We start from the raw sequence: 18,420 nt of genomic DNA, 5'->3' as shown, positions 1-18,420 counted from the left end.
TGCAAGGTAGTTATAAACAACGTTTTGAAACACACACACAATTGCCATTCCTGGGACATGAGGTACAGAACCATTTGTAGTTAAGGTTACTGGTGGAGCATAGCCCGATCCTTGAGAAACGGGTTTAATCATAAACAGGAATGAAGCTAGCCCGCCGCCTTTACTGTAAGAAGGCTTTCAAGCCTCACATGGAGACAGGCTGCTGCTTCAGGAGGCACAACCACCGTTTTTTCAAACAAAGACAAGCTTGCAAGATGGTGATAAACAGCCTTTTGAAACAAAGGCACGGTTGATGGTTTCTGGAACAGGCGGGACAGCACCATGTGTTAAGGTTACAGGTGGGGCATGGCCCAATCCCTGAGACACGGATTTCCTCAGAAACAGAAATGAGTCTAGTTTTGTCTTGCAGGTGGCACTCAAGCCTAAGATGGAGGCAGGCTGGCTTATCAACTGCTCTTAGCCTTCCCCTTAGGCCTGCCACTTGCATTGCCTTTTCTTCGCTCTCTTCCTCCACTGAGAATTCAGAGGAGACAGAACTGAAGCTTAGAGATTTGCAGAGGAGTGATCCAAGACAGCGGGGATAAGCAGCCTCCTGCGTCCTGCCTTGTGGACTTTTAAGTTGTAATGAAGATTCTGAGGTGGAAGCCTATCCTATTCATGGTGGAAGATGCCTCCCCACCCCCACCCTCCCCACCCCACCCGTGATGGATCGAACCTTTTCACCTTATTTCTTTCCACATTACCCTTGAAACGCCCACAAACAGAGAGGGGAAGGAGTCAAACCACAGTGCAAACGATGTGAGGCGAGGTCTGGGAGAAGGCAGACCTTCCTTGGCACACAGGTAATGGCAAAGTGCTGCAAGGTACAGTTCCTTAACCCAACTGCCACGGTAAGAATATTAAACTAGGCTTAGAAAGAGGGCTCCGTGCCTAAGAGAATTTACTGCTCTTGCAGAAGACGTGGGTTTGGTTCCCAGCACCCACGTGGTAGCTCACAACCATCTGTGACCCCAGCTCCAGGAGATTTGATGCCTTCTCCTGACCTCTGGAGGCTCCTGCAGGAACATGGTACGCATATATGTCATCACACATGCACAAATACACATTAAAACAAAACAAAACAAAACCTTTAAGGAGCTGGAGAGCTGTCTCCTCTGTCACGAGTGCTTGCTGCTCTTTCAGAGGAACAGGGTTTAGTTCCCAGCACCCATGTGCATCCCCTCACAACTACCTATAACTCCGCCTCAGGAGATCAGATGCCTTCTTTTGGCCTGGTTGGGCACCTGCCAGCATGTGTGCACACAACACAGACATATATATTTTTAAGCAATAACCTTTTGAAAAAGCATGTAACTGCAAAGGAGCATTCTGACCATCAGAAGACAGTTTCTAACACACATCTACAGTTGCCTCTTCTGGTACCTCATGCCATGCTTCCCTCAGTCTGTTTAGCCCTCTCTTTTTTAAATAGTCTTCTATCTTGTTGCCCAGCTGGCTTTGAACTCAGTAACTTAGATTACAGAGATGAGACACCACACCCCACTTAATTTCTGTTCCCAGTCCTATCAGGAGCCGATGGTGTCCATAGTGTCACTAGATGTTGGTAGTATCAGAACTGTGCCTTTAAAACCAAACTGTTGGGGCTGGAGAGATGGCTCGGGGGTTAAGAGCACTGGCTGCTCTTCCAGAGGACCAGGGTTCAATTCCCAGCACCCATATGGCAGCTCAAAACTGATCCAGGGGATCTGACTCCCTCACACAGACACATGCAGGCAAAACACCAATGGACATAAAATAAAATGATTAAATGAAATGAAAAATAACATTTAAAAACAAACACACAAACTGTTCTCTCTGCTTTTCTCTTCTCTCCTTCCTTTAAAAAAAAAATACATAAGAGTCTCGCTATGTGGGCCTTCCTGGCCTTCAACTTACAGAAATCCACCTGCTTCTGCCTCCCCAATGCTGAGGGGCACCATGCCCAGCTAAAAATATCTAGAGATAGTACTGTAGTATTGTAGACTGTTTGACCTTGGGCTAATTCTTCACCCACACTACCAGTTGTCAGAAATGCTCCCTTACTGTTATAACGTAGGCAAATCAGTCCTCTCTGAACCTTGTTCAAGAACATGTGTAAAGGGGCCGTGATACTTTGGGCTGAGCAAATGTGACCAAGCGTGTCAATAGTCAGTAAAGTGACACAAAAAGATATGTAAGCCAGGTACAGCAACTCCTGATAGTACTCTTGGCACAGAGTGCGGTGAACGGTTGTCTTCTGAGCTGAGCCCTGGCCCTGAGTGTCTGCCTTGGGGGAGGTACAACTAGAGCTAGGCTCTCCACTAGTTCGAAACTAACCAGGGCTACATAGTGAGGCACTCTCAAAAGTCAGAAGCATGGTAAACGAAAGCGGCAGACTGGGTGACTGTGGATCTGGGCCGCGTGCGGGCAAACAGCAAGCTGTCTGGCAGGCCAGCAGACGCGAAGGAGGAACGGAGAAGGAAAAAGAAGAGAGGAGGCAGCAGGGCCGGCTCTCCAGATAGAGGCCCAGACACACGGGAGCGCACGTGGCCTACGCGGGCGCAGCAATCTCGGTGGGGCTTAGAGACCCAGCAGCTGGGCGGAGACCGGCGGCGGGTGGTCGGGACTCGGCTGCGGGGCCTTGAAGGCCGGGGTAGGCATCTTCTGATCGTTAGGAGTTTCTGGACGGCCGACACCTCCGAGTCCCGGTCCGCCCCGCGCCCCCCACCCCTCCCGGGGCGGTTAGGGACAGAAGCCCAGGCCTTCGGCCTCTCCCCCTCAGGGGCGGGGCCAGGCGTGAGAGCCAATGAATGGCCGCCCCTGGGGCCCCGCCCCGCCCCCGCCTCCGGAGCCGCGGCCTTCGCGGAGCACCCAACCGCCCCTCGCCCAGGCCCGGGGCCGCACGAGCGCCGAACCTCGGGCTGGTGAGTGCGCACCCCACCCCAGGGGCCTCAGCTCCAGCTGGCCTCCAGCCGGTCCCTTAGCGCTCGGGTCGCCGACTCAGGCTCCGGGGAGTGACTCAGCGCGAGGAGGGTGGCAACTCGCGGGAGCTGGAGATTCGAACTGTTCAGGGCCCTGAATGCCGGGATGAGTGGGGAGAACGGGTGTCTTCTGAGCTGGGCCCTGGGCAGTGCCGGAGCTTGGGGCCGGGCTAGGGTGGATGGGAGAGGACTAGACTCGGAGCCTGGGCAGGGCGGGGGAAGCCACGGCTGCACCGCCTTGTCTGGGCCGGGGCCACAGTGGGGGGGTGGGGGAGGGGGGCGGGTCCTGAGCCTCTGATCCAGCGCCCCGCCTCAGGACACCAAGATGCCTGGCGAACAGCAGGCAGAGGAGGCGGAGGAGGAAGAGATGCAGGAGGAGATGGTGCTGCTGGTGAAGGGTGAGGAGGAGGAGGGTGAGGAGAAGTATGAGGTGGTGAAACTCAAGATCCCTGTGGACAACAAGGAGGTACGTGTTACACCCTGATCCCACCCCACCCCCCACCTCAAACCTGTGCCAGGTTCAGCGTTCCTCAGACTGAAGTCAGAAGTCCTAACCCCCACCTTCTGGTGGATCCCAGACCTAGAACCACAGGATTGGCCCATCCTCTCCACTGCCCCCCACCCCCTACCCGACCTGATCGGACAGACGTTTGGCCCACTGTGAGGGGAGCCAGGCGCTGCGCTGCTTGAGGCACCATTCCGAATGGTTGCGTTCAGTCTCCACGCAGCTTGTCCGTAAACTCACATTCCTGTGTCCTGAGTCCAGACGTAGGAGCAGTGAAGGCCAGAGGTGAGAGCGTAATTTAGACCCAGAGGTGAGGGAAGATGAGGTCAGGCAGCAGTAGCAACAGCTGACTTTTGCATAGTTTCTGCTCGCCAGATGCTGTTCTAAGCATCTCCAATCTGGTTTGTTGGTAGTATTGACCCCGTTTTACAGGTGAGGACCTGAGGCAACTGACCTAAGATCTCAAAGTTAGTTAGTGACTGCCCCAGACAGAAAGAGTGGCCTGTCAGCAGAGAGCTGCGGGCCAGGAGTTCCCTCACACTGCAGTGTGGCTCCAGGTAGGTTGGTTGGCACACTGTGCTGGGAGTCTGGGTTTTCTTCTGAAGGTTTTTAAGGACATCAGAATAAGTTAGAGTCCGCCATTTGAGACCTTAACTGTCACCAGCTAGTCCACTTCCCAGAACTGCCAGGGCCCTGGGCTATCCGCCTTAGGAGACTTGAGTTCATCTCTCCTCCTTCCCTTGGGTTTCAAGGCCCACATCTTGGGGGAATTAATTCTAGAACCCTCCCTAGTGGCTATGGTGAGTCGATGGGAAAGGGGGCCTGCTCTCTAGGCCTCTTCCACCGTAAATTAACTATGAAGTCCTATCTTTTCCAGCTGTCTTGGGTTGTCATCCTAGCCGAGCTTGCCTTTCAGACCCTGTGGGTGCCTGCTTACCCCTTTGTTTGAACATGAAGGGGCTAGAGCTTAGGGCGGACTTCCATCCCAGTCATCCACCTACCAAGTGGCAAGTTTCTCAGTCTTGTTCATTTTTCTTGTGGTTCTAAGGACTGACCGAGGCATTGCATGTCTCTATACTAGAGCCAAGCCCTTTTCCACAGGGACAGCATCTCAACCAAGTGCCCCAGTGGGGCCTAGAATGTATTCTATAGCCCAGGTAGGCAATCCATTGACCTTGGCCTTCCTATGAATTGAGTGGGATTTCAGATCTGAGCGAAGCTGCTTGGCTTCTTAACTTCTCTGTGCCTCAGTTTCCTCATTAATAAAAGGGAGAGCATAACAGCATTTACCTCAGAGATGTAAGGACTGAGTGAATACATGAGTCAGAGCTGTGTCTCACACATAAACATGTGTAAATAGTTCCATATTTTTTCTTTGTGAATGTGGGTGAGTGGTATACGTGAATGTGTGCACCTGCTCATGTGGTCAAAGCTGGGTGAGGACGGCAGGTACCTGACAGGGGTCTCTCACTGAGCCTGGGGCTGGGCTGGGGGCCGGCAAGTCCCACTGACCTTCCATACCCTCCCACCACAGCACTGAGGGGTACAAGGCCCAACTATTTTTGTTGTTGTTTGTTTGTTTGTTTTTCCAAGACAGGGTTTCTCTGTGAGTTGTAGCCCTGGCTGACATGCAACTTGATCTATATTCCAGGCTGACTGGAACTCAGAGATCCGCCTGCCTCTGCCTTCCAAGTGGGATTAAAGGTGTGTGCTACTACACCTGGCTCAACCATTATGTTTGTGTGTGTGTGTGTGTGTGTGTGTGTGTGTGTGTACAGATAGGTCAGAAGACAACTTTTGGGAGTCAGTTCTCTCCTTCCACCGTGAATTCCAGGGACAGAACTTGATTTTTCAGAGCTACATGACAAGCCCTGTTTCTTCCTGGACTCCCAGCTCATTTTTATCAGAGCCTTTTTTAGGCGGGCAGACAGTTGAGGCAAACTACCAACACAGGGGGAGGACTTCAAGAAAGGGTGTTTGCTGTGGAGGTGAGTGAAAGAAAGGAAAGAGCAAAGCTCAGACAGTGGGACACTAGGAAGGTTTCATTAGGGCCAGAGTGTAAACGGCTGCTAAGCACGACAGGATAGCACCTTGGCCATACTGTGTTCTATCTTGTGACATGGGAAGTCTTAAGCCAACTGATGAAAATAATTAGATTTTCTATTTAAAAGAGCCACTGGTGTTGGGTGTTATGGCATATGCCTTTAATCCCAGCACTCAGGAGGCAGAGGCAGGAGGATCACTGTGAATTTGAGGCCAGCTCAGTATACACAGTGAGTTCCAGGACAGCCAAGACTACACAGAGAAATCCTGTCTCAAAAAAAACAAAACAAAACAAAATTACGTAGTGAGTTTGAGGCCAGCTTAGGCTATATGAAACCCTACCTCAAAAACAACAAAAACAATCCTTCCCACCCCACCAAAAACAAAAAGCAAGAAAACATTGTTTGCCAAGGTAAGTAGTCTGCTTTGAAGTGACAGCAGCAGTGAGAGGAAAGCGTGTTGGTATTTGGACACCCCCAGAACCAGCTAAGGCTGAGGGATAGAGAGACGGTTTAGCAGAAAAGTCAGAGAAGGCCCACTGGGCCAGACTGTGGAGTGTCAGTCAGTAGCAATTAAGTTCTAGCTCTGCCATTTACCTGCTTTGCCTCAGCTTCTCCAAATGTTAAATGGATAATAAGATCACTGAGTGTGCTGGGCCTGGTGATGCACACCTTTACACCCAGCCCGATCCCAGTCTGATGGTGCTGGGTGCCACACCCCAGAGAGGCACCTGTTCTGTAGGCCATGCTGGCCTGGAACTTGCAAACCTCCTGCCTTGGCCTCCCTCGAGCTGGGATGGATCCCAGATATGCACCGCCATGCTAGCAGGAAAGCACTTTTGAGATAACTAATGTGTACACAGAGGGAAGAGGCCAAAGGAGGCTACACAGCAAGCACTACCTTGTTGGCACAGGGCCAATTGCGGCTGTGTGTGACCTTCAGCCAGTTCACCCTCCTGCTAATCCGCTTACCCAGGTCCCAGACTGATGTCTGATGATGTCTCTCTGAGACAGGGTCTCTCTATGTAGACCAGGCTGGCCTCGAACTCACAGAGCTCCACCTGCCTCTGCCTCCCGAGTGCTGGCATTAAAGGTGCGCGCCACCACGCCCAGCTGAAATTTCTTTCTGATTGAGATGGGTGTCTTGTTATGTGTGGTGTTTAGGCAGACTCTGGGCTTGTGATCCTCCTGCCTCAGCTTCCAGAGCGCTAGGGTTACGGGTGTGTGCTGTAACTATCCACTGCAGGCAAATGGACTTAATTCTAAACACGCAGGCAGATGACTGGGAGCTTAGTAGTGATTTTTTTTTCAACCCTGGAAATTAAACTTAGGGTCTTGTGCATTTTTGGTACCACTGAGCTATATCACCAGCATAATATGAAGTTGTTTTTTTTTAAAGATTTTTTTTATTGTCAGGCAGTGGTGATACACGCCTTTAATCCCAATACTTGGGAGGCAGAGACAGGCAGATCTCTGAGTCTGAGGCCATCCTGGTCTACAGAGTGAGTTCCAGGACAGCCAGAGCTACACAGAGAAACCCTGTCTCAACAACAACAAAACCAAAAGAATTATGTGTTTGAGTATTTTTGCCTCAGTGTATGTACTACATATGTGAAGTTCCCACAGAGGCCAGAAGAGGGCGTTGGACCCTCTGAAACAAGTTTCGGTCGTTTGCTACAGTGGCTTGAGCTCTTAACCGCAGAGCAGGCTCTTCAACCCTTAAAAGGAAGATTACGACACAGTAAATCTTGAGTGAGCTTGAGATTCAGGCTGTCCCTGAACTCTGTACAGCTGAAGAACTAGACTTCCTGGTTCTCCTGCCTCTGCCTCGCAAATGCTGGAATGACAGGAATGGAGCTGGCTGGAAGTCACTACATAGTGGAGGCTGGCCTTGAATTTTGGATCTTTCTGCGTCCATCTCTTGAGCACTGGGTTTACAGCTGCATCCACACTGGCCAGTGTATGCAGGGCTGGGATTAGGCCTGGGGATTCCCATATGCTCAGTAGCCCCTACCAACTGAACCTCACTCCCAACCCGAGACTGTATTTTTCACAAGTGCCCAGTGATTCTGATGTGGCCAGTGTGTGGGCCACATCCTGTAGTAAGGAGCTTGCCCTTAGGGGGTGTGTTCTACATTTTGTAGGAAAACAGGGAGATGTTGTCTAAAGGGTTTGGGGAGGACACAGGCTACCTCAGTGGCTTCACACTTCACATGACTAAGAATGCATCCTTGCTTCTGCTGTTTATTAGTTGTATGGCCTCAGGTACTCAGTTGATGTCTGTGTCTTATCTCTTCATTTATATGATGGGGCTGAAGTCATTTGCTTATTTTGGTTTGAGACAAGGTTTCACTGTATAGCCCAGGCTGGCCTCAAGCTCAGGATGCTCTTGCCTCAGCTACCCAAATGCTCGGATGCTAGGATAAGGGTCACCTCTCCTGACCTTACTATGTCTCAGGGAGCTAGATTCTTCTCCAGGTACCCAAGGCCCCTCCTCCTGCCCTGGAGACATGAGCATGAGTATTGGAAGGAGCTCTTTCTCCTAAGTAAGGGAAGCCAGTGTAAGGAAGGCAGGCCCAGACTGAGCAGCACTAACTTAAGAGAAAGGTGCGAGGGTTGCGGGAGGGAGGATCTAAAAGAAAGGTTATCTCCTTAGTGGTCTCATGTTGAAACAGACTCTGTGATGTCAAAACCAGGGCAAGGGAGGAAGCATGACCCTGGAGTACTTCAGACTGGACCTCCCAGGGTGTACTTTAGTATGGACGCTTTTTCAGAGAAAGATGGAGGCATAGAGAGGAGCCTCTGTCCTGTCCTGGCTGTGAGTTCAGGGGAGAGTGGCACCTCCTTGTGCTTTGTCAACTCAGTCTCTCCAAACCTTGGTGTTGTCTGCAGTCAGGTGTTAACCCTGTGATCCCTGCACTCAGCAGGTAGACGAGGGAGGATCGCAAATTCTCCGCCAGCCTGGGCTAAATGGCAAGAGCCTCTCTAAAAAACCAAAACCAACTAACCATCCAAACAGTTCAAAACGAAATAACCCTGCATGGGGGAACACACTTGTAATCCAACAGTCAGGAGGCAGAGGCAGGATTTTCCGTAAGTATGAGGCTAGCCTGAGCTATTAAGATACTGTCGCACCTGACTGAGAGGTGACAGGAAGATTTACTGTGATACTTTACATAAAGCAATGCCATCAAAGCCGGACAGGATCTTCACTACAGAAGCTCTTTAGATAGTAAATTCAAGGTGCATACACCCTGCCATGGTTGCCTGAAATCTTGAGTGGTTTTAATCCTATCTATAGATTGTATTTAGGTTGCTGTTGAGACAGGTTCTTGCTGTTTTCTCCAAGCTGGCCAAGACCTCCTGATCCTCCTGCTTCAGTCTAAGTGCTGGATTACGGGCATGCTGTCATGCCTGGCCTGTGTTTTCCTTTAGGTAAAAACCTGTAATTTCTAAGGTAGACACAGTAAGAGTTTAACAGTAGTAAAATATAACAATATACTATAATAATAAAAGTTGTTTTAAATTTACAAATTGTTTATTTGTAGAATTTTCCATGTAATATTTTCAGACCATGATTGACAGCTGGCAGCTGAAAGTAGGGAATGAACGTCAAGCCACCGCTAAGGGAGGAGTGTTGTTACTGTGAAACCAGGGCTCTCTTAGCTGGCTGCTATTTTCCCAAGCTCTCATACTTTCTAGTTTGAGTTCAAAGCCACTTTCTTTTTTGATTTTTTGTTTGTTTTGAGATAGGGTCTCACTATGCAAACCCTTGCTGGCCTGGATCTCTATGTAGACAAGGCTATCTTAAATTCCCAAGAGATGCACCTACCTCTGCCTCTGCCTCTTGAGTGCTAAGATTAAAGTCATGTGCCACCTTACCTGGTCCCAAAGCCAGTTTCTTATGGCAAAGGACTGATGGCCTTCAAGGTGCTCTACTACAGTTCTGAAGGGGAAGGTTCTGGTTTCTGTCTTAGATGTTTCCTCTTTAAAAGCAGGTGGTTGTGGACTGAATATGGGAGAGGCAGTGGGTCCCTTGTCCTATGTGACAGGTGATTCTTTGTTCATGAACTAATGTGTGTGTGTGTGTGTGTATTTTATTTGTTTATTTTTTAAGACAGGATCAATCTTTGTAATCCTGACTGTCCTGAAACTTGCTATGTAGACCAGGCTGTCCTCGAACTCACAGAGATTCCTTCTGCCTATGCTGCTCAAGTGCTGGGATTAAAGGTGTGCGCCACCACGCTCAGCATGAATTAATGTTCTTCACTGCTTGGCTCACTGTACTCATCATCGGTTTTACTAAGGGATGCCTCCACTCCCCCCCATCCCCAGCTACTCCCCCCACCCCCGTCTCTCCCTGTCTTCTTCCCCACCAAGAAAGAAACCATACCCCAGTCACACACTTCCCTCAGGGTAGGAAGCTGTGCCATGCTGTCAGCCATCTATGCATGGTATTTTTCTTTTTATTAGAAGGGGTAGTTTGCCTTCAATATTCCTTGTCACTCTTTAGTACAAATGTTTCTCCTTCCCCTGCTTACACAGCATTCTTTCCTTTTCCTGACTTCTCTCTCCAAGTCCCGACGGACTCATCTCAAGCATCATAACTTAGGCGTGAGAACAACATTTGGTCTTTTCTTCAGAGCTTAAAGTGCTTGCTGGACAAGTTTGAGTCTGGTCCTGGCCAAGCTGTCCCTGTCCTGGCTTCTGCTCACCCTTGCCCCAGCTTGCTGCTCTAATTTCCCTCTGCCGTTCCCTGGGTGATCTCTTCCGTCTCTAGGCTTGACCGGCCACTTATAGGCTGAAACCCCCTCATCTCCAGACCTGGCTCCACACAGCCCCAGGCAGAACTTACTTCTTACCTGGTTCCCTCTGTAAATGGCAATTCCAACTGTGCAGTTTCTAAACCTAAACACCTTGGTTAGTTGGGGCCAGGCGTGGTAGTTCAGGCCTTTAATCCAAGGAGAAGAGAGAGACGCAAGCAGATCTAACTAAGCCCTTCCCACCTCACAGCCAGTTTGCTGTCGTCTCTCTGCTCAAACTGTAACGTGGATAAAGAAACCAGCTTCTCATTGGCTCCACTTTCTACTAGTTTCCTGGCGTAGGCCAGCTAGTGTTTTGTCAGACGTGGGCACTAGCCTCTTGGTTCTGTGGTTTCTCCTCTTTCATTTGGGTTCCTAAAGAGCCCTATAAAACGTGTGGCCATCACTTTCCTGATGAGAATTCTCAGAGCCCCTCTCTAGCGGTTCTCCCTCTCGTTTACATAAAGAACTAGAGTTCTCCCCCTGGCCCGGCCTTAAGGAAGAAAGGCCCCTCTGTCTCCCTTCTCCGTATTACTTACCCAATCACAACAAGTGTCTCCTAAGCCCTACTTAAAATCTACAGTGGTCCAGCAATACCAAGAAGACCTGTGACTACTCTACGCAGGATCCCTCCAGGGCTGAGGCAATTGGTAGGCAAGTTCTCTGTCACTGCTACATTGCCAGCACTGGGTTTTGAGACAGGGTCTCCATATGCAGCCCAGGTGGCCTGGGTCTCTTGATGCTCTTTTGTTGGTACTATCGACACCTAGCACTTTTTACTTAATGTCAAATCACCAGTGCCTCTAACTCTACGGCGCAGACCGTGTCCAATAAATTTTATGAATTAATGCAAGTAACTATAATGCCATCCGGCCTCGTGATTAAGTCATGAAAGGCACAAAGTCACAGTTCCCTGTTTCACAGATGGAAGAACTTAGGCTCAAAGTATGTGCAGTGTGCTGGAGACCAAGGTTTCGCTGGGGCCTCTTAAGGCTGACCTGTCCTCCCTCTCCCTGCAGGTTGCCAGCCAGATGCCAGCGCCGTCGGCCGACCCGGCACGCCCCCACGCGTGCCCGGATTGCGGCCGTGCCTTTGCGCGCCGCTCCACACTAGCCAAACACGCGCGCACGCACACGGGCGAGCGTCCCTTCGCGTGCACTGAGTGCGGCCGGTGCTTCTCGCAGAAGTCGGCGCTGACCAAGCACGGCCGCACGCACACGGGCGAGCGACCCTACCAGTGCCCGGAGTGCGACAAGCGCTTCTCCGCCGCCTCGAACCTGCGGCAGCACCGGCGGCGTCACACGGGAGAGAAGCCGTACGCATGCGCACACTGCGGCCGGCGTTTCGCGCAGAGCTCCAATTACGCGCAGCATCTGCGCGTGCACACGGGCGAGAAGCCTTACGCGTGCCCGGACTGCGGACGAGCCTTCGGCGGAAGTTCGTGCCTGGCGCGCCACCGACGCACGCACACGGGCGAGCGCCCGTACGCATGCGCCGACTGCGGCACGCGCTTCGCTCAGAGCTCGGCGCTGGCCAAGCACCGGCGCGTGCACACGGGCGAGAAGCCGCACCGCTGCGCCGTGTGCGGCCGGCGCTTCGGCCACCGTTCCAACCTGGCGGAGCATGCGCGCACGCATACGGGCGAGCGGCCCTACCCGTGCACGGAGTGCGGCCGGCGCTTCCGCCTCAGCTCACACTTCATCCGCCACCGTCGCGCGCATATGCGGCGCCGCCTCTACATCTGCGCGGGCTGCGGCCGAGACTTCAAGCTACCCGCCAGTGCCACAGCCGCCACGCCCACCGAGCGCTGCCCGGAGTGCGAGGGCAGCTGAGCCACGGCGGGGGCAGCGAAGGGCACTTGGGACTTGCACCCGAATGGCTCCTTCCCTTGCCTGCACCTGGGTCGGGGTGCTCTAGGACTGGGCGACAGGGAGTGCCCTACCGGGGTCCCTAGAAACCGTGCCCCGTCCCCAACTACATTCCCTTGGCCCTTATAAGTGAATAAAGTATTCTATCCTCACTTCACGGTGCCTGTACGTGAGGTGGGTGGGAAGGGGAGGACCACACACGTGGCTGGCTCTGTCTCAAATCTCAGTTCCGGAAAAAGCCATAAACAGATATGTTCATGACTAGGTGACTGTTCTGCAGCCCCTGGGGGTCAGTATGGGAAAGGAGAGAAATGGGGCTTTGTAAATAGATTAAAAGCTTCCTTATATAAGTATACCAGCCTCCCCCTCCTCCGTTTAATGAGGCTTTCCATATAGGACCCCAAACTGACAGTGCTCAATATATACACCAGGCTGGTCGTGGGACTTTAGAGGAATCATCTTTCTGCCTCCTGAATCCTGAGGGTACAAATGTGCAAACTTCAATTTAGATCCACTTTTGCAGGCAGCACCAGAACTGTAATGGGTTAGGGAAGGTAGACCATGACTCTTCTCCAATAAACAACAAAAAAGGATCTGGGTTCTATTCCAAGCACTCAAGCCACCCCTAGCTCCAGGTCTAGGCTCCAGCGCCCGCTGACCTCAGCGGGTACCAGGCACTCTCTGATAGGAGCACAGACGCACAAGGTAAAACATTTGTGCAGTTTTGGTTTGTAGCCCAAAGTGCCTCCAACGTGTGTCCTCCTGCCTCAGCCTCTTTAATGCTGGGATTACCGGCGTTATGCAACGCCATGCCGCGAAGACATTGAAAACCAAAACCATAAAAGGCAATTTAGAGGTGAGAGGGTGGACTGTGTGCCCCGGGGTCTCTGTGTATGGAGGAGGTCAAAGGACAACTTGCAGGAACTGTTTTTTTCCCTCCACTATGTGTATCTCTGGGATAGAGTTTGGGTCATTGGGCTCGATGGCAATTTACTTGATGAGCCATCACATGAGCCCGAACTACTGGCTTTGCTTTTTATTTATGGCTGTGGATTTGTGCATCCTTGAGTGCAGATATAGTAGTGTCCAGAAGTGGAAGATTTGGAGCTAGAGTTAAGGGGTGTGTAAGCTGTCTGATGTGGATGCTGGCAACACAACTTCAGTCCTCTGCAAACGCACTAAGTGCCGAGTGTGGTGGTGGGGGTCTTTGATCTCAGCACTTTTGGGAGGCAGATGGATCTCTGTGAGTCCAAAGCCAGCCTGGTCTACATAGGAAGCTCTAGGCTAGCCCAACAACACATAGACCCTCTCAATAAACAAAAAGACCAATAAATAAATAAATATAAAAAAGAGCAGTACACGCCACTGCTGAACAATCTCTCCAGCCCCTAGAAGTCATGTTTTAAGATTAATCTAGCTGGGCTGGAAAGGCTCAGAGGTTAAGAGCACTGGCTGCTCTTCCAAAGGTCCTGAGTTCAATTCCCAGCAACCACATGGTGGCTTACAGCCATCTGTAATGAGATCTGGTGCCCTCTTCATGTGTGCAGGTGTACATGTAGGCAGAACACTGTATACATAATAAATAAATCTTTAAAAAAAGAAGGGGGGGGGGGCTGGAGAGATGGCTCAAAAGTTAAGAGCCCTGGCTGCTTTTCCAGAAGTCCTGAGTTCAATTCCCAGCAACCTCATGGTGGCTCATAACCATCTATAATGTGATCTGGTGCCCTCTTCTGGCAAGTAAGGACACATGCAGGCAAGAACATTGTATACATAATAAATCTTTGTTTTAAAAAAAAAAGGTTCATCTGGCCAGGCAGTGGTGGCTCAAGCCTTTAATCCCAGCACCAGGGAGGCAGAGGCAGGCGGATCTCTGAGTTAGAGGCCAGCCTGGTCTACAGAGCTAGTTCCAGGACACCCAGGACTAAACAAAGAAACCCAGTCTTGACCCGCCCCGCCCCCATATTATCTAGGTAAAGAGGAGTCAGGAGCTGCAGAGACAAATGAGGGGACTGCATGGGATATGACTAAGTACAAGGACTACAGGAGAGGGAATAAAATTAAATGTTGTTAACAGTCAGTGCATTTGGGAATATAAAGTAAAACACTTTTAATCTGATGAACTGTTTTACCTGGGAAGGCAAGAAGGTCGCTAGAGAAGAGGGGAAGGTAATTACTCTGCATTACCCATTTTCGGAGGGAGCCAGGCCTAGGTGTCTCTGGGGAAGGGATGTGGTTGCACACCACATATATTGTTCACTCAACACCATCTATGGCCGGGCACGGTGGTGCACGCCTGTAATCCCAGCACTCAGGGAGGCAGAGGAAGGCAGATTTCTGTGAGTTCGAGGCCAGCCTGGTCTACAAATTCAGTCCAGATGGCCAAGGCTACACAGAGAAACCCTGTCTTGAAGAAGAAGAGAAGAAGAAGAAGAAGAAGAAGAAGAAGAAGAAGAAGAAGAAGAAGAAGAAGAAGCAGCAGCAGCAGCAGCCAACAACAACACCCACCATCTAGCTGTCGAGGAAGAACAGAAGTTGGCCAGGTGAGACAGGTAGGTGACCTTTACTTGTACCACGGGACCAAACAGGAAAGGAAGCTGTACTCATCAAAGACTTGTGGCCCATATTTACTTCCTGTTCTCTGCTTTTGCAAGTTTTAAGTTGAAAAGGCAAAACAGCCATCAGTCACACAGGGCAGAGCCCTGCTCCTCTGCAGGACTCCAGGAACTCTCTCTAGCTACTTAAAAAACAAAAACAAAAAACCTAGACGTTGTTGCCTTATGTCATTTTATTGAGAGAGAAAACACTAGAACAAGTCCATCTCTGCTCTTGAGACACTGTTTCTAGGTGGAGGTCTGGTCTTTCAACTCAGAGGCAGGGTCTGCAGCCCCCGCAGCCTGGTCCTCAGAGATGGGCCCTCGGGGCAAGTCTGTGTACTTGCAGGCAGAACCTCGAGAGAGATGGACTGGGTAACGCCGGCGGTTGGTGTCCATTTTGGAGATTACTGCTTGAGGTAAATCCACGTGACAGCGGGCTGCTAATGCTACCAGGTAGATGAGGACATCACTAAGCTCCTCTTGAAGGGCCGCTCGTTCCTTTGGCAGCCATGCTTGAGGACCGGGTTCCGCATCGGACTTCCACTGACTAGAAGAACAGGACAGACAAACACATGCGCTTGCTAGGTTCAGTCCTACTCCTCACTAGCCCCAGCCGCTGCTGCTCCAAGCCAAATCCTAGGCCTGAGTCAGTGCAGAAATTCATCTTCCTGATAACGCATCTTCACCTATACTCTCCCACCTAAAGCCGCTGTTAAACTTTTCTGTTGGCGGTCGCCGTGTCTTCTGCCATGAGCACCGCCCCACCACGCCCCTACCATCCCAGAAACTCTAACTTTCCCTTCTTGTGTTATTCCTTCCGGTCCACTCCCAAGACTCTTCTGTAGCTCACGCTGGTCTCAGATTCTCCATGCGGCTGAGAATGCACACCTAACCACCCCACCTCCTGACCCCCAGGGCTGGGATTACATCACGCCCCACCACATCTGACGTTCTTGCCCCTCTGACCCTGGTCACAGGTTCAGGCCATATACTATCATAAACTCCTTCCACCGGGAATGGAGCCAGCCTGGTCCAAGGCCCCATCTTTTGCTTCCAGAGGACCTAAGGCACAGGTGATGCTAATTCATCCATAGAAGAGGACTGGCCTAACCTCAGGTGCATCTTGTGCGCCCTCTCTTTTTCATCCCGATGGCTGCTCATCCCCACGATGAGATTCCCAGATTTAGCTCTACCCCAGCCTGCTCTGCTCCATTCTGTCAGGCGTCCTCTCTGCCCTGCAGGCACACAGGCCTTTCTGCTCCTCAGGTTAGAGCAGGCCTTCTGCCTGAATCCCAGCACCTTCTAACTCCAATCGTATCTGCTTGGGTTTGCCTTCCACCCTTGTCTTCCACACTTCCATAGTCTACAAAAAGCCTACGATGGGCCAGACACCCGGGGCACACAGAGAAGAGAAAGGACTCGAAACCCCTCCCCTTTCTTGGGAAAGCTAATATTGAATTGGATTCTCACAGAATTTAACTTGCCCTTTCTCACCTCACTACTTTTTTTTTCTTTTTTTTTTTTTTTTGTTTTTTCAAGACAGGGTTTCTCTGTGTAGCCTTGGCTGTCCTGGACTCGCTTTGTAGACCAGGCTGGCCTTGAACTCACAGGGATCTGCCTGCCTCTGCCTCCCGAGTGCTGGGATTAAAGGCGTGCGCCACCACGCCCGGCTCTTTTTTTTTTTTCTTAAGAAAGGATTTATTTATTCTACAGGCATATGCAGGCGCCTGTGTGCCTACTTGTGAACTACGGATATGCAGGAGCCTCTGAGGCCAGAGGAAGAGCGTCAGATCCCCGGAAACTGCAGTTGTGGGAGGCTGTAACCTGCTTTGTGGGTTCTGGGAACTGAACCCAGTTGCTCTGCAAGAGCAGACCCCCTAACTGCCTTTGTAAATGGAAATTCCTTATTTTCAGCTCCACACAGAGATAAAATGCTGGTGCCCACGGTCCCCATACCACGGCCTTTTCATTTCCCCCTTTCCTTTGAGACAGGGTTTCTCTGTGTAGCTCTGGGTGTCCTGAAATTCACTCTGTAGACCAGGCTGGCCTCCAACTTACAGATCCATCTGCCTCTGCCTCTCAAGCACTGGGATTAAAGGCCCTGCTGACCACTTCTTCTCAGACCGAGGCCTTCCTCACTGTTGCTGCACTTTCATTCTCAACTCGGTAACTTTTCCCATCTCCCTACAGGGCTGGGACCCATCCATCTGTCATCTCTGTATCCCCAGCTGCAGCACAGAATCCACCGGTAAAGAAAAGAAAATGAACCACCATCGTGGGGGCTTAAACACATGTCCCTGGTCGTGTCCGTCCAGTCCCCCCCGCCCCCCAACATGCCTCTTCCAGGAAGTCTCCCATCTACTCACAAGAGTTCTGCAAGCTCGCCCACTTCTCCCACCAAGGCTAGAAGCAGGTTTCGAGGCTGGTGGAACTGCTCCCAGTCCCGCTCCGCAGCAAACTCCGCATGGAGACGTCGACTGGAATAAATAGAAAGGGTGGGGAGGTTCGACTCTCAGGGTTAGAGGGTGAGGAACAAGACGCAAGTCCCAGGCAGGTGGCCGGTCCCTCATACAGACGTCACTAGGGATCCTACAGTCAATTTGTTGGATGTCTTTAAATTACTACCTTTTAACAAGACTTTCTTATGATCTGGAAACGAACCCGTCCCTGTACAGATTTTAGCCTCAAGCAAGATTTAGCAACACTTTTTATTAACGCCCCTGTTTCTGCATGCCTACGTCTAGCTAATCACAGAATGCAGTTTTGAGACATTGTCCCCTGAGGCCTTCCTTGATATTCTGCAAGAAAAACAAAACAAAATCCCTCTACATTTCAGCCTGTTTATCACTGCCGGGGTGCAGAGGTGCCACCAGACCCCCGATTATCTCCCCAAGGTAATAATAACGGTTGGTACTAACAAGTCCGGGGGTGTCACCCAATTTCCCCGGCTTCAGGTGTGCACCGCGCAGGTGAGGTTTTTAGCTACACCCCACCAGAGTTCCACCAGGAGGACCCCCGTCGGACACGAGCATGTGGTTCTTCTTGCGGACCACGTGGAGGGACCCTCTCCACTACAACAAAAGGGTCAATCTCTCCTAGACCCGAGGCTGGGCAAGGACGGCTTACATGTCCTCTAGCGTAGGCTCCGGGCTGAAGCTGAACGGGACCGCAGCAGCAGAGTCCTCCTGACCGGCATCACCGCGCGCACCGCCACCAGCTTGGGACATTCCGCCCACCGGTCCCAGCCTCGCAGGAGCAAACCCCGCGCCACGTTTAGAGGCGCCTCCCGGGTCCCAGCCAATCACGGCGCCTCGGTGCGCTCCCGGGGCGGAGCCGGAGGCGGACCCAATCATATAGGTGTATTTTTGTGACGGCCCGCCCCTTCTCCGGACTGGACCAATCTGAGGGAGCTTCAAGTGTATTTCTTGGTCTGTACCCTCGAGTTCTTCCTCGCTAGAGAAACTTCTTAAAGGGAAAGGTACCAGCTCACTCTGGGGAAAAAGCATAAAGCGAGGTTGTTTGCTCAATGGGCGCTAGATGGCGCCAAAGTGAAATGGCAGCGCGGAGGAGGCCGGTCCACTGAGAGAAAAAAGAAAAAAAAAAAAACCCC

At 51.3% G+C, this 18,420-nt stretch overlaps 2 protein-coding genes across 2 annotated transcripts; one reads left to right on the top strand and one right to left on the bottom strand.

Annotated features, from left to right (window-relative positions):
- Nucleotides 1–2,813: 2,813 nt before the first annotated feature.
- On the top strand, nt 2,814–12,368 carry ZNF771 (zinc finger protein 771). The gene is made up of 3 exons (XM_084773554.1): nt 2,814–2,942; nt 3,316–3,465; nt 11,368–12,368. The coding sequence occupies exons 1-3, from the start codon at nt 2,829–2,831 to the stop codon at nt 12,178–12,180; spliced, it is 1,077 nt and encodes a 358-aa protein (XP_084629680.1). The 5' UTR covers nt 2,814–2,828; the 3' UTR covers nt 12,181–12,368.
- Nucleotides 12,369–14,982: 2,614 nt separating this feature from the next.
- Nucleotides 14,983–18,123, bottom strand: DCTPP1 (dCTP pyrophosphatase 1). Its single transcript, XM_084760116.1, has 3 exons — nt 17,937–18,123; nt 17,177–17,287; nt 14,983–15,357 (listed from the first exon to the last, which is right to left on the bottom strand). Exons 1-3 carry the CDS (start codon nt 18,035–18,037, stop codon nt 15,057–15,059), a joined length of 513 nt encoding a protein of 170 aa, XP_084616242.1. The 5' UTR covers nt 18,038–18,123; the 3' UTR covers nt 14,983–15,056.
- Nucleotides 18,124–18,420: the final 297 nt, after the last annotated feature.

Source organism: Acomys minous (assembly GCF_964271855.1).
Source record: "Acomys minous genome assembly, chromosome: 2".
In the NCBI taxonomy this organism is placed as follows: domain Eukaryota; kingdom Metazoa; phylum Chordata; class Mammalia; order Rodentia; family Muridae; genus Acomys; species Acomys minous.
This window is presented reverse-complemented; position numbering and strand designations above follow the sequence as displayed.